At 42.9% G+C, this 14,503-nt stretch overlaps 1 protein-coding gene across 2 annotated transcripts in view; it reads left to right on the top strand.

The window, feature by feature from the left end:
- STAC (SH3 and cysteine rich domain) overlaps positions 1-14,079 on the top strand; it is a 153,208-nt gene extending 139,129 nt beyond the window's left edge. For both annotated transcript variants that reach the window (XM_036091329.2, XM_036091328.2), the window contains exon 11: positions 11,853-14,079. In XM_036091329.2, coding sequence (XP_035947222.1) covers positions 11,853-11,951 — 99 coding nt within the window. In that variant the 3' untranslated portion in view covers positions 11,952-14,079. The remainder of the gene's footprint in view (positions 1-11,852) is intronic.
- The last annotated feature ends 424 nt before the right edge of the window (positions 14,080-14,503 follow it).

Raw genomic sequence — 14,503 nt, 5'->3', positions numbered from 1 at the left:
CACAAAAGGACAAGACACACGGTCAGCTCTTTGTCTTAACTCTGCCTCTCTTTGCCTTCTTTCAGCAGAGAGAGGGCTTCCTACTGCCCCTTCTTCTCTGACTCCAACTTCCTCATGTCAGATCCTATATCCTCACTATAAAGTATAATAATACTCTAAGACCTCCACGTTTGCTCTTGGTGTATTTGGGGATGATTTGAGAAATCAGACATTAGAAATTTCTTCTGTCTCCTAATAAAGTCTCACAATTAACTCTGATTTCCAATTTTGGAAGCCAAAGCCTTGACTTTCTTTCTGTCTCCACTTTTGGTATGATAATTCTAATACTTCCTAAGGCAATTAATGCCTCTGGTTGGAAATGGTGAGGTTCACCCTACAAAGAGGTACAAAATGAAAAACATATTAATAATTTTAATACTATCCCAGGGTGCCTGGGTGGCTCAATCGGTTAAGCTTCTGCCTTCGGCTCAGGTCATGATCTCAGAGTCCTGGAAAAGAGCCCACATCGGGCTCCCTGCTCAGCAGAGAGTCTGCTTCTCCCTCTGATCCTCAGATAAATCTTTAAAAAATGATAATAATTTTAATACTATCCTTGTTCAATAGCATTGCCCAAAACACATATTAAATATCATTTTTGTAATTGCCTACAAAGACAGTTTCTAAGTCCCATAAGACTTTATATTACTTTATATTTACATTACTTTATATCTGATTTATAACCTTTAAGAACTGGTTTACCTAACTGGTCAACAATTTTATATGCCATATAGAGTGCCAAATGCTTGATCATCTTCAAACTAACAAGTACACCCCCAAAGAATAATGATTTACCTTTTCTTTATGGCTATTTAAAAGAAAATTCTTTATATCTAGCCCCTGATTCACAGAGAAGAACAAATTAATACAGTCCTAGATATTGCCACAGTGACAATTATTAAAAGTATCATCATTATTATTACTTACTATTTATGTCATACATATATATTTATAAAGTATATAACCTATGACATTTTACTTGAGATCCCATACATGCCCTAAGAATTTTATTGATTAATTATTCACTATTTATATTTTATAAATGATGAAACAAAGGCTCATAGAGGTTATATACCTTACTCAAGGGGGCAAAAACCTGGTAAGTATCCAGGCTGGAACTTCCTTTTTTTTTTTTTAAGATTTTATTTATTTATTAGAGAGAGAGAGAAAGAGAACGAGCAGGGAGGAGACAAAGAAGCAGGCTCCCCGCTGAGCAGGGAGCCCAACATGGGGCTCGATCCCAGCACCCTGGGATCATGTCCTGAGCCGAAGGCAGACACTTAACCTACTGAGCCACCCCGGTGCCCTGAGGCTGGAACTTAAACATAGGTCTGCAAACTCCAAGCCAGTGCTTTCCACTGAGCCATGTGCCCTGGACAATGTGGAACCAGCTTTGAGCAGTACAGCATCATTTGCATAGGTTGGCTCCCAGGGAAGGCAAATGTTATAAAGGCAAGTATCTGAGGACCAGAGAGCCCTTTGGGAATAAATTCTTGCTTCTATAAGTGGGTCATCCTTGAATCCAGGCAATGGATTCTCATCAGATGGAGACCCCATCTCTAATGCCACACACATACCCCACACAGCAAACAGGCACTTTTCCCATGCCAGTGCTTCTCCAAATGTACTCAACTATATCTTCCCTGTTCCAAAAACTTGGAAGGTCTTTTGAATGAAATAAATTCAAGAATAATACCCATCTTTATTGGCAAAGTGTTATTAAATAATTTTGCTAGCATGTTTGATTTTTTTCCTCAGAATAATCTTGTGCTTCCCCACTTGAAACTAAACATTGTTTTATGTTATTAATATACAAGTCAGTGAAATCAGAGGCAAATTAAAATTTGCTCAACTTGATCAATTTCTAGAAGCAGAACATCCACTCAGTGACTCTTACCAATTCCTTGGCTGTAGTCCCCAAAATTGTCTTTTCTGTGAATGGGCTCACACCTGCCTTTTCCACTCTCATGGTTGAACTGCCATCTTCCAGGATGGGGGTGGGTAGGGGAGAGGCAAACAATCCAACCTCTTCAATTAGACATGTTCAAGACACAACACAGTATTTCAGCCTAAACCAGGAACCAAATGGATCTGCCCATAATCCTTTTAGAAAAGTTCCATAAGCCCTGATATTTCTGAGAGTGTGGTTTGGACCACCTGAATCATAATCACCTGGGAGCTTGTTGAAAACTGGACTCCATCCCAGACCTGCAGAAGCAGAACTTCTCAGGGAAAAAGCAGAGAATCTCTCTCTTTATAAATTCCCCAGGATCAAAGCTAAAGTTTGAGAATGATCTTCACTTCCATTCTCTCACTTTTAAATCCTGTAGTAGTCCTGTGACAACTGAAGGCATTTTTATGTCCAGTTACATATGGATCAACAAAAGGCACTGAGGTCTCTAGCCCTACACAAATTCTCTATTTTCAATCTTTGGCATCAACATGGCAACCAATTTTGGAAAAATGTCAGCCACTTGAAAGAAAATGTACATTTTAAAGATCTATTGAGAAAAATTTTTTAAAATTTGGCTCCACTTTAGTGTCCTACTAAACCTTTTAGGTGTAAAATTTCAAAACATGTTGGTCAAAATGAGGAGAGTATAACATAGTAGCAAGAACACAGATTCTAATGTCCTACAGAAATGGATCCATATCCTGTGTGATTTTGGCAAAGTAATCCCTGAATGTCAACATTCTTATCTGTAAAATCGGCATAGTAGCACCTCCCTCTTGACATGGGGTGAGGGTTAAACATGATCCCCTGTGTAAAATGCCAGCACAGTGCCTGGCTACCACCAATGCTTAGCAAGGTCCCCATGCTACCAGCATCATTCAGAGTGAGTTCCAGATTCATCTGCAATGGCCAATGCCACCTAAAATTACCTAGTAAGCATCAGAAAATAGCCAGTATGATATCTGCAACTCTAAAAATATAAAGAGACAAATGCTCTTTAGCAGGGAAATAGAAGAAATTTGATTCTGAAAATAAATGCAATGCGTCTCTTTGATCAAATCACATTTCTGCCTCTGGAGTTAATTTGTCTTATAATTATTTTATTATTTTTTCACAGAGCTCTTGTTTCTAAAGAGAATCAAGTAATCCTTCTGTTATGAACACAACTAGAGTTTGCACTAATGCCATAGTATGTTTTTTTCATTTTTAAAATTCAAAAAATGTCCTTATTAAATCGACTTTAAATACCATAGAAGTATTTCTTGAAATTCATCCATAGTTCTGTCATCCCAATAGAACTGTTTTTATTGATTCTTTGTGTTATGTCAAAGCTTTAAAGAAAAATAAGCAAATTTTTTTTAAATTACAAAACTCAAATGCATTTATTGTGGAGAAAATTTGAAAAATACAAAAAAAGTATAAAGAAGAAAATAAAGATAGGTAGTTCAAGCATCAGGTTATTATCGACATAAACAATTTGGTATATTTTCTACCAAAATTTTCTTCTAATTAATATTTTGGTGTATCATATTCTCTATAGTGTTCTAAGTTTGTTTTTTTTTTAACTTAGTCACTAAATGTTTCTCAAACAGTTTTTAACAGTTCTGTAACATTTTATCACATATATCAGGGTTTGGCAAACTATGGCGTATTGACCTATGGTCAAATCTGGTCCTGTTTTTAAAACAGAGTTTATTGGAACAGAGCTACATTCATTCATATGTGTATTATCTGAAGCTGCTTTCACACTGGAACAGCTGAGTTGAGTGGTGGCAGCAAAGACCATATGGCCTGCAAAGCCAAAAATATTTACTGTTTGGTCCTTTACAGAAAAAGTTTTTCAACCCCCAGTCTAGATGTACAAGAATGTGCTTCAGTATTCGCCTGTTATTGGATATTCCATTTTAATTTTTTTAACTATTAATAATTGCAGCGAACATGTTTAAACCAAAATCTTTTGCCATAATTCTGATTATTTCCTTAGGATAAACTTTAGAATTTATAGACAAATAGATAAAAGATTTTTACAGTTATTGATACATATGACCAAATAGCTTCCAAAAAGGTTGTGCCAATTTCTACCCACATTAGTTGTTTATGAGAATACTCAGGTGACCACCACATCCTTCCCAAAATTAAACATTACTGTTTTTGATGTCTGTCATTTTGATAGCTCAATAACATTTCTATTAATCTGCATTTCCTGGATGGTTAAGGAGGATGAAGTTTTATCACACATACTCAGACATTTGTATGTCTTTTATGAATAATCTGTTTATGTAGTTTGCCTATTTTCTTACACTGTTCTCTATCTTTTAAAAATATTTACATCTGGTCTACCATATGTGGCCAAAATTTCCCCAGTTTATCATTTGCCTTTTTATCTTAATGCTTCTTCCTTTGGGAACTTAATTCTTTGGTTGGATTGGCTCTATTTTACCATATTTCCCCTCTAGTTTTATTTTTTTTAATTTTTATTCTAATTCAATTAATTAACATATAATGTGTTATTGGTTTCAGAGGTACAGGTCTGTGATTCATCAGTCTTATATAATACCCAGCGCTCAGTCACATGCACTCCTTAATGTCCATCACCCAGTTATCCCATCCTTCCACCCCCACCCCCAGCAACCCTCAGTTTGTTTCCTGTGATTAAGAGTCTCTTAGGGTTTGTGTCCTTCTCTGGTCTCATCTTGTTTTATTTTTTCCTCTCTTCCCCTGTGATCCCCTATAGTTTTAACCTCTTGATTGCTTTCCACTTCATCACTCTCTACTTCTTCCTGAGAGAACATTTTCAGAGAGTGCCCCACTTCCTTTAATATTCTGAAGTTTCAATACAGTCTTCCACTGCTGCTAACATAGATTGAATTTAATGTGTATTGTCTGTAATGTTTTCTTCTCAACCAAACCCCTTCCACCCACAGAATGTTTTGATCCTTTCACCTTGTGGTAGGCAGAACAAGAGCCCCATGTCCTCATCCCCAAAATTGAATATGCCTCACATGGCAAGAAGGACTCTGCAGATGTGGTGAAGTTAAGGATCTTGAGATAGAAAATTATTCTGGATTATCCAGGTGAGCCCAGTGTCATCATAGGTCCTTAGAACAGGAAGACAAGAGGGCCAGAGTCAGAGAAGGAAATGTGAGGATAAAAGCTGAGGTCAGAGAGAGAGAGAGATTTGAAGATGCTATGCTGCTAACCTTGCAGATGGAGGAAGGATCCAGGAGCCAGGGAATGCCTCTTAGAAGCTGAAGGTAAGGAAACAGATTCTCTTAGAGCCTCTAGAAGAAATGCAACCCAGCCTTCACCTTGATTTGAGAACTTCTGATCTCCCAGACTGCAAGATAACTTTGTGTTGTTTTAAGCCATCAAATTAGTGGTAAATTGTTACAGCAACCATAGGACACTAATCCAGATTTCATGCAAAAGGGACTTTGCAGTTGTGATTAAAGTTATGGGCCTTGTGATAGGGAGATGTCCTAGATTGTGTGGGCTGGCCAGCTCCAATAACTTGAGCCCTTAAAAGCAGTGAGATATATCCAGCTGGAGTCAGAAAGAGATAGCAGCAGAGGGCAGAAGAGAGATGAGGCAGAGAGGTAGGTTGGAGAGAGATTAAATGTGAGGACTCACCCCACACTTACAGGATCTGAAGATACAGGAAGGGGCCACAAGTCAAGGACTGCAAGCGGCCTCTAGAAGTTGAGGATGATCCCTGACTGACAGCCAGCAAGGAAACTGGGACTCAGTCCTACAACCTCAAGGAACTGGATTTAGCAACAGCCTAAATGAACCTGGAATTAATCCTCTCTTAGAGAAGTGGAAGGAAGGAAGGAAAAGAATAGGGCCCTGTTGACTCCTTGATTTTAGCCTTATGAACCCCAAAGCAGAGAAAACTAGCCAAGCCTACCAGACATCAGACCTACAGAAATGTAATAAATTGGGTTGTTTAAAGCTGCTGAATTGTGGTAATTTGTTAAAACAGCAAGAACGAACTAATACACATCTCAGGTTACTCAAATTGAGTCAATCTCATAAGGTAGATTTTACTCACATAATGAGAGGTCTGGATACAGGGAAGTTCTGGGATTCATAATTCAGCAGCTTGATTCCATGGTCAGGGATCTAGATCCTTCCACCCTTATGCTCTGCCATCCTTGAAATATTAGCCTCCTTTTCTAGTGATCACAGATGGCTGCAGCCACTCCAAGAATCCCTTCCAGATGAAGAAAGAAATTTTTTTCTTAATGTATCTCTTTTAAGAGGAAAACAGACTTTCCCAGAAGTCCCCTAGAAGATATTCCATCCTGTTTCATTAGCTAGAACTGAGTCCCATGGGAATCACTAGCAAGGAGAATCAAAACAGACTTGGGACAGTTAGGATTCTCTTGAGTCATGTAGGGTAGGGATGGACAACTGAGCAAAAGTCCAGGCTCTGCTGCATGGGAAAGGAACAGATTATGAGCATTGATATCAACCGGCAGTGTCTGCCACAAGTGATTTACTTATCCTAGAACAAAGAGTAGATTGGTGCAGAGCGGAGGATTCCCAGCTGAAAGATGAGTGGATCAGAGTGGGTCCAACTCAGCATGCACTCATGGGTTTTCAGGTATCCTCAGCTAGAGGAGCAGGTAATTACGCATGGCTTTTATGCTAACTTCTGTTATCTGAGAGGCGTTTATCCAATGTTGGTCTGCTGGGTCAAGTTAGGATTTTCCACTGTCATTGCCATTGCCATTGCTTTTTTCCCAACATTCTCAACTCCTGGAACACATGCAAAGCTACCTCCTCCTTCATGCAAGATCCCATGGTCTTTCTGTCTCCATTCCCACCCACTGTTTGATTTGCTGAGACCTTACCTCCCAGGAGACACTGGTGCCACCTAATGTGCCCCTACTTCCTGTCATTTCCTCTTTTTGGAGGACCACAGTTTCCCAATAAATGTAGAAAGAGAGGCATTGGTTAGGAGGAGGGTAGTGTAAGAAGGAAAAGGTATATTTTGACTATATTAGAAAGTAGAGCCCGTAGTAAGAGAGAAGTGACTGCCCAGCTTTCTACTCAGGGCAGTTGTGGAATCTCTGCACCTGGGGCAGACCTTGGATGCGGAGCTGTGTTTTAGGCTGGAAGATTCATCCTAGATCCAGCAGTACAACTTGCTTCAGTCATCAATTGAGTTGAGCTCCAGTGGTTGCAGGGAAATGCCTGTCAGCCTCCGGAATGGCTGCCAGTCCCAGTGCTCAGTGTTAGAACATTCAACCTCCCCACCCCCTATCTTTTCATAGGTAATTTGAGGGAAGACAGATCAGAACGCTAGGCAAGAAATCTTTTCAAATAAAATGACTGCTCATCTAGTTTAAGTGGCAGCCCATTTGAATGTTAATGAGTTTGGAGGCAAGGCCTGGGAGACCTTAGATGTTATTAGCATATGTGCTCCCAAAAGTGGGTTACACTATAGGGATTAAGCCAGGTAGGAAGGACCAGGAAGGGACTGAGCTAAGAGGGGCACTTAACTGGCAGGGAGCAGAATTTGGGGCAACATAAGAGAAGCAGAGGGCTGGGGAGTAGGTCAGCAACCAGATATCAAGTGGAGACAAGAATGGGGAAAAGCTGGTCCACTCCTATAGTCCTGAAGAACTAGGGGGAGTGAGAGCAGGAGGGTGGGTAAAGCCATAAATGCAGAAACCAGAGCAGAAACATGTGTGATTGGGGTTATCATTAATAACAAATACTAAGTGGGACACCTGGGTGGCTCAATCAGGATTGAGTGGCTGACTCTTGGTTTTGGCTCAGGTCATGATCTCGGGGTCCTGGGATTGGAACCCCTATTAGAGCTCCACGCTCAGTGGGGAGTCGGCTTCAGGGTAGGATTCTCTTTCTCCCTTTGCTGTCCCCCCTCCTTGCAAGTGCATGTGTGCTCTCTCTCTCTCTCAAAAAAAAAAAAAAAAAAAGACACTAAGTCTGAGTGATGCCCTGGGGCTGGCAGGAGTCAAGCTGGATGGCTAGGTAAGCACTAGGCTGCTGGAGGTGCTGTGTCGAGTATGGTGGGTGCTGTTGCTGCTGTTCTGTGTATGCTGCACCCGCCTCGGTCCTGAGATGCCCAGGCCATCCCTGCTGCACACATGATGTCCCCCAGGCAGTCTGCAACACTGCCAGAAAGCAGGGTGGACAGGCCAGGATTTGTCAGCAGTAGGAAGGAAATCAGTCTAGTCTTCAGAAGTCTGGCTGTCCAGAGAGCAAGAGAGGAAGGAAGGAAGAGAGGGAAAGAGGGAGGCAGGGAGAGAGGGAAGAAGGCCATCAGGTAACAAGAGAAGAAGGGAGAGGAGAGGACAGGAGAGGGAAAAAACCAGTTTATATATATCTGGCCATCTCCTTCCTCCACTTAAAATCCTCTAACACCCAACTGTTGGTTAGTACTAGTAGTCATCTCTGCCTTTTTCCCCACACTGCAGAGGCCTGATTTTTGTTCTCTTGTCCATGTCTTCCTTCCATGACTCAGGTGAATCCTAATTGAATTGATCCTTGCTGGTAATGATTTCAGTAGTTGGACAGTGCCCCAGTTCCAGTCAATGAGATAGGTCAGAAGGTCAGCAAAGAGACCCTCTCCCTCATGAGTTCAGAAACTCATTCAAAAATTGTTAATGATTTGGGGCGCCTGGGTGGCTCAGTCGTTAAGCATCTGCCTTCGGCTCAGGTCATGGTCCCAGGGTCCTGGGATGGAGCCCCGCATCGGGCTGCCTGCTCAGCGGGAAGCCTGCTTCTCCCTCTGCCACTCCCCCTGCTTGTGTTCCCTCTCTCGCTGTGTCTCTCTCTGTCAAATAAATAAATAAATAATCTTTTTTAAAAAATTGTTAATGATTTATATAGTCAGCTTATTAAATGTTGTTCACTAAGTAATCAGTGATTAAAACACACAAGGCCCTTGTGCTCATCACACATGTCTGTTCTCCCAGTTCTCCCCAATAAGCTCCATGAAAGCAGAAATCTGCCTTTTTTTCCCCAGCTTCTGGAGTGGTAGCTAGCACACAGTAAGCACTCAATAAAAACTTGAAGAATGAATGAATGAGCAAATGAATGAATGAATGAACACAGAAAGTGGGGAATTAAGGGACTCAGACATTGGGGGCATCTCTCACGTGGCCTGGCCAGTAAAACATTTGCTGGGATAATCAACTGTCTACTTTGGGACTGAGAAATTTCCTGAGATGTAGGACGTTCAGTGCAAAGACTGAGAAAGTCCCAGGCAAACCAAGACAAGTTGATTACCCTATTCATGACCCTCCAAAGCAAAGGAGTTCCTCTGATTCTCCCTCACCTCCCACCCTTCTCTACCCATAATCTTCTGGGTTCATCTTTCCATTCCACCTCAAAATGAAAGGAAATTTTTCCAACCTGGTTATTGCTTCCTAAAATGGCAGGTTCTCAAGCCTGATGAGCTATCTATTTGTACCATCAGAATTTTAAATCCTAGACCCTTCATTTCTGGGAAGAGTACAGGCCTATTTTCAACCTTTTGTATTCATCTTTTTCAACTTCCTTTAGCTTCCTCATCTGTTTACCCTTTGTCTGCTCCCAAGACTGTCCAAGCAGTGCATGGTGGGTACAGAACTCCTCGTCCTTTGGAAGGTCTCCCCAAATCAAATCACTACAGGGATGCCAACTAGGAGGTGCAGAACAAGTCAGTACATGCAACAAAGCATGAACATTTGTGCATCTTAGCCTCCTATTTTTGAGACACCTGCCAACAACTCTTCCATTGCCTCTACCAAGCACTTTTTCTCTTCTACAATGAAATCTTTAGAGAGAAAAAGGGAAAATATAGGTTTGGAGTGTATATGGACACGCATCTAAACTGTCAGTGGGCTCTTACTAGACAAACTGAAATTTACTGTTAATGTAAACCAGGAAAACTCTGAAAATGACCAAAAAAGCTAATGGAGACCCAAACTGCAATCATTTTTTTGTTTGTTCTATGGCTTGGGGTAATGGTGTAAGGCTGTGAGCTCTCGCCAGAATTTCAGTTTTCTGATTCCTTGCCCAAGTGTTCTCTGTATTCGACGTCAACATGATACAGCATCTATGTGTATATATGTCAGTAAATTATTTTCATATTCATTTCTCTATTTAAATATTTCAATTGGACATTTTTTAAATAAGCATCTAGAACAAATCTGCACAAGGGAACAGGTGTAAAGTTTTTTACTGATGCAGATTGGTTGGACTATTTAGTAAGGATTGTTGAATTTGGGGCATATTTCAATAAGGAAGAAACTCAGTCTTTGACAGGTTTTAAAGGTAAATCCTGCTCTCAAGGCATTTTTATGGGTTCTTCTATGACCTATACTGGGCATTTTTATGGGTTCTTCTACAACCTGCCTATCACTAGGATCCCTTGTCTGTGGTGTTCCTGGCATGCGCAGTGACAGGTCTTAGCCTTTGAAAATCAGGTGGTTCACCCTCCTTTTGGCAGCCACCTTACCCATCAGGCTCTAGCAGGATCTAACATGGCCCCAAGGCTATTTCTTTCCCACAGCTCACCTCTGGCCTTTGGGAAACAGTCAACACATCTTCTGTTTTTACAAATTAACTCCTCTTTACTTCCCTGTGTGAGCCTCTTTCCAGTCAAGTTTATCACAGTTAAGTTTCTGAAACATGAACCAGAAACCAGTCCGTTGTATGTCCCAAACCCCAGGAGTCACAAATGAATCTCTTTAAGTGTCCTGTTAAAGCCCCTTATTCCATGTGATATGGTTTCTGTTGATGCTCTGCCCACATCCCCTTCACTAGGTGGGTACACCCATCTCCTGGTTGCTGTGTCAACTAACAACTCACAGCTGCCCCTTACCCAGCTAATGCCCCTCCGAGGACCAAGAGCTGCCTCACCTGACAGGTCACACCTCTCACACCCACGTCAGCCAGTGGCCGATGACTGACATGGGGCCCAAGAAGCCAGACCCCTTGCCTCGAGGTGGGACCACTCCACGGGGTACTTCATGCTCCAGAGCTCCCTGTGGGATCAGGCTGAAGCTCATCTCCAGCTGAGACCTCACCCTTGCTCAGCTCCTTCCCCTGTCCCCCGTGCTTCTCTCACTTCCCACCTCCTGAGAGCATGCCCTCAACAAGCCACTTCACAAGGATTCATGTCTCAGGCTCTGTTTCTAGGGAATCCAACCTAAGACATAACCCACCACCCATGGAAGCAGGTTGAGTGGGTGAAACTCACAACACCCTATCAGCTATTTGCAAAAACCCTATGTCCATCTGACCATATCCACACTTCATGCCCTTCAGTGGTAAGTGGCAGTGATAAGTGACAAGGGTATCCAAATAGATTTTAACCACTTTCTTGTTAAATCCAGCACAGGTGGGTGAGGGGAGATGGTAGCATCTGTTTGCTTTGCTAGGGGCCAGGAATGGAATAGCTTCCTTTGACTTCCTGATATGATATGTATAAACTTCCAAGCACATGACAGGAGCCAGCTATTCATCTAGATCTTTAAAATAATATATTGAGGACTCATTGCATGCCACATGCTAAGTTCTCTGGTAAGCATTATATCATTCTGTCCTCATAGGGACTCTTCAGGGGGGACACAATATGATTAATCCTATTTTATTGATCTTCATTCATAAAACTTCATTCATAAAACTCAGAAAACATTCAGCACCTAGGCCTAGTTCCAAACCGAGGTTCTGCCTAATATTTATTCAACCTTTTTCTTACAGAGCCAGTCTCCCCCCTCCCTCCCCCACCTGAAACTGCTCTCCCTTTTCCAATTTGGTGCTCCTGGCCTCAGTCCACAGTGATTCAAGCAGCTCCTAATTTCCTCCTTGTTGACACTTTGATGTTTTCTTCCTTGGCATTCAGATCTGCGTGACTTCCGAAGAGGAGCAGGATGGCTTTATCAGAGTCCTCAGTGGAAAGAAGAGAGGCCTCGTCCCCCTGGATGTCTTAGAAAACATCTGATTGCTGGCCCTTCCTGCCTTTGCAGTGGCCGGGCTCCGCTGCCATGCCTCATCTCACACTGTGTCCACGCAGAGGAGCTGCCGCACTGACCCGCCCCCCCGGGAAACAGACAAGACTCACGGATCTGAGACTGGGGTACCAGCCGCAAGACAGAGGCCCCATCTCACAGCATTGCCGGGCTGCCCACGGTGGGGGCGGGGCCGAGAGAGCTGAGTGCCGTGCAGGTGGTGGCGGCGGCAGGGCGGTAGCCACAGCTGTCCCTGAGGACCCACCTCATCCCCGTCCATGTGATGTAAGTTAGCCCACTGGAGTGTGCTCCAGCTCGCGGCGTGGGCCCAGGGCGAGGCTCGGATCCCCACAGCCAAGTGTGATTCTGGTTCCAGACGCGTGTCCCCAATGCTGGCCCATCCGCATCATCACGTTTGCGGTCTCTCTGCAGAGCATCAGGAAGTCCTGCTTCCCAGCCCCCAACATGCGAGGGCTCCCCGCAGCCCCCTCACTTTGTGATTGCGCTGTCTCTTCTGTCCTCCGAGTGAGTCCTAGGGGTGCCGTGAGATGTGAGGGCTGAGCTGGTGGCACCAGCTGCTATTCTAATTACCGACAGAGGTGCCAGAGAAGGACATGAGGCACTGATACAGAGGGCAAAGTGGGAGTAGGTGGGGCAGAGAGCCTGATTTATTGAAGATTATGCAGCCCCTTCAGTTAGGAAAGCATTTCCCTGCGGAGATGAACCTGGGAAAGAGAATGGGGCAAAAAGTCCCAGCAATGAGCCCATTTCATTTCACGTCCTCTGTACTAGGGGCAGCATTTTCCCTCATGCCATCCTGGAGGAACCCCTTTTGGAGGCTGAGCCCACCCTGGAGAGAACTAGAAACATGGAGGAGAACCAATAGCATCTTAGGAGAAAAGTAGCCAAATCAAAATCCATTCTTCTTTAGGGCAGTATATTATACCCTAGCAGATGTAAAATGGAAACAAATCCTTAGTGCTTCATCCCTCAGAAAGTAGAGGAACTTGGGTCCTATTTAGCATCAAGTAGGAGAGTCTCTCTTACTCTATACTTGTACTAATGTTTACAAGCATTCGATATACTGTGATGCCTCCCTCCGCAAGCCTCCTCCTAGCATTCAAACTTGCATCTGATTACTTAGTCATTAATATGGTTAAACTTCAATTCATAATGACCTTGGGATCAATGTCAGCTCAATTTATTTTGTTACAGAGCAATAAAAGCATTAGAACAACTGGTTTTTAAAAGACTTAAGTGGGTACATCTTATGCATGTAAGCATTACTTCCCAAACCCTAGTATCATTAATCTCCATTTATTTCTTTTGTTACTGCTCTGCATGATGTTGGGAGCTGAGAGGGGATGGCTGCTGGTTTCACAGTAGTTTGGTTGCCTTACTATCATTTTAAAGCCAGCATCCAGAATTTTCTCCCTCTCCAGTACAACCTGCAAAACTGAGTGTACAGAGTCAAGATGGGTTCTCCGAGAACCAGGGTGGATAATATGACTGCCATTCTCTAAAATGGAATGCCAGAGTACAAACACTCTCTGCCTCTAATTGAGTAGTCCATTGAATAAAGACAACACAGTGGCTGGAAGGAGCATAGAAAACGTGTGTCCTGATCTTTCTGGTGGAGTATCCACTGAAGTTTTTGGGTACAGTGGCGTCATATCCTAGACAAATTTAACTTGCATTACAAAATCAGTTTGCCTTTGGAAACCAAATAGAAGGAGGCTGCTGTAGCCAGCCCCCAAGGTGGTCCCCCAGTGCTCCCCCACATCCTGATATTCTTGCCTTTGTGTAGCCCACTCCCACATTGAATCAGGACTGATCTTATGTGACCAATAAAATACAGCAGAAGTCCTACCACATGACATCTGAGGCTAGGCAGAAGAAGTCCTTGCAACTTCTGTCTTGCTCTCTGGGAACACTCGCCCTTGGAACCCTGAGCCACCATGTAAGTTTATCTACTTTGAGGCCACCGTGTGGGAGAGGCCCAGTGGACAGACCATATGTGTCTGCAGCTGGGATCCCGGACATCAGCAGCCATCCCTGCTGGGCCTGCCCGAGTGATAGATTTATGAACAAAATAAATACGATTTGGTGGTTTTTAAGTCACTACGTTTTGGAGTGATTTGTTTTACAGAAATAGATATCTAGAACAGGGACTCGTAATTTGAGCCAATGTTAGAAAGAAGAAAAAACACACATCCTGCACAAGGAGGCCCAGAATTTTTACAAACATCAAGTACTGGTGGACAATGAACCCTCCCAATGCAAGGTATCTGGTGTTCCTTAAAGATCTGGAGTCTTGCAGATATCAGAGAAAAAGCTATTCTTCAGTGCAGATTGCCACGGATATTCACACACACACATATACATACCCAGACTTTAGGAGCCACAGCATTTATTCTCCTCCTGCCTGTCTGCAGAAATGGCAAGAACAAGGACAGCTGTGACCTACCAAAGTCCTGAAGGTTTCCAAGATTCAAGAAATGGCGGGGAGAAGATCCACAGTTTGGGAATGGGAGTGAGATGAAGG

The sequence above is a fragment of the Halichoerus grypus genome, chromosome 1, assembly GCF_964656455.1.
Source record: "Halichoerus grypus chromosome 1, mHalGry1.hap1.1, whole genome shotgun sequence".
Classification (NCBI taxonomy): domain Eukaryota; kingdom Metazoa; phylum Chordata; class Mammalia; order Carnivora; family Phocidae; genus Halichoerus; species Halichoerus grypus.
Note: the sequence above shows the minus strand (reverse complement) of the source record. Positions and strands in the feature narration are given on the sequence as shown.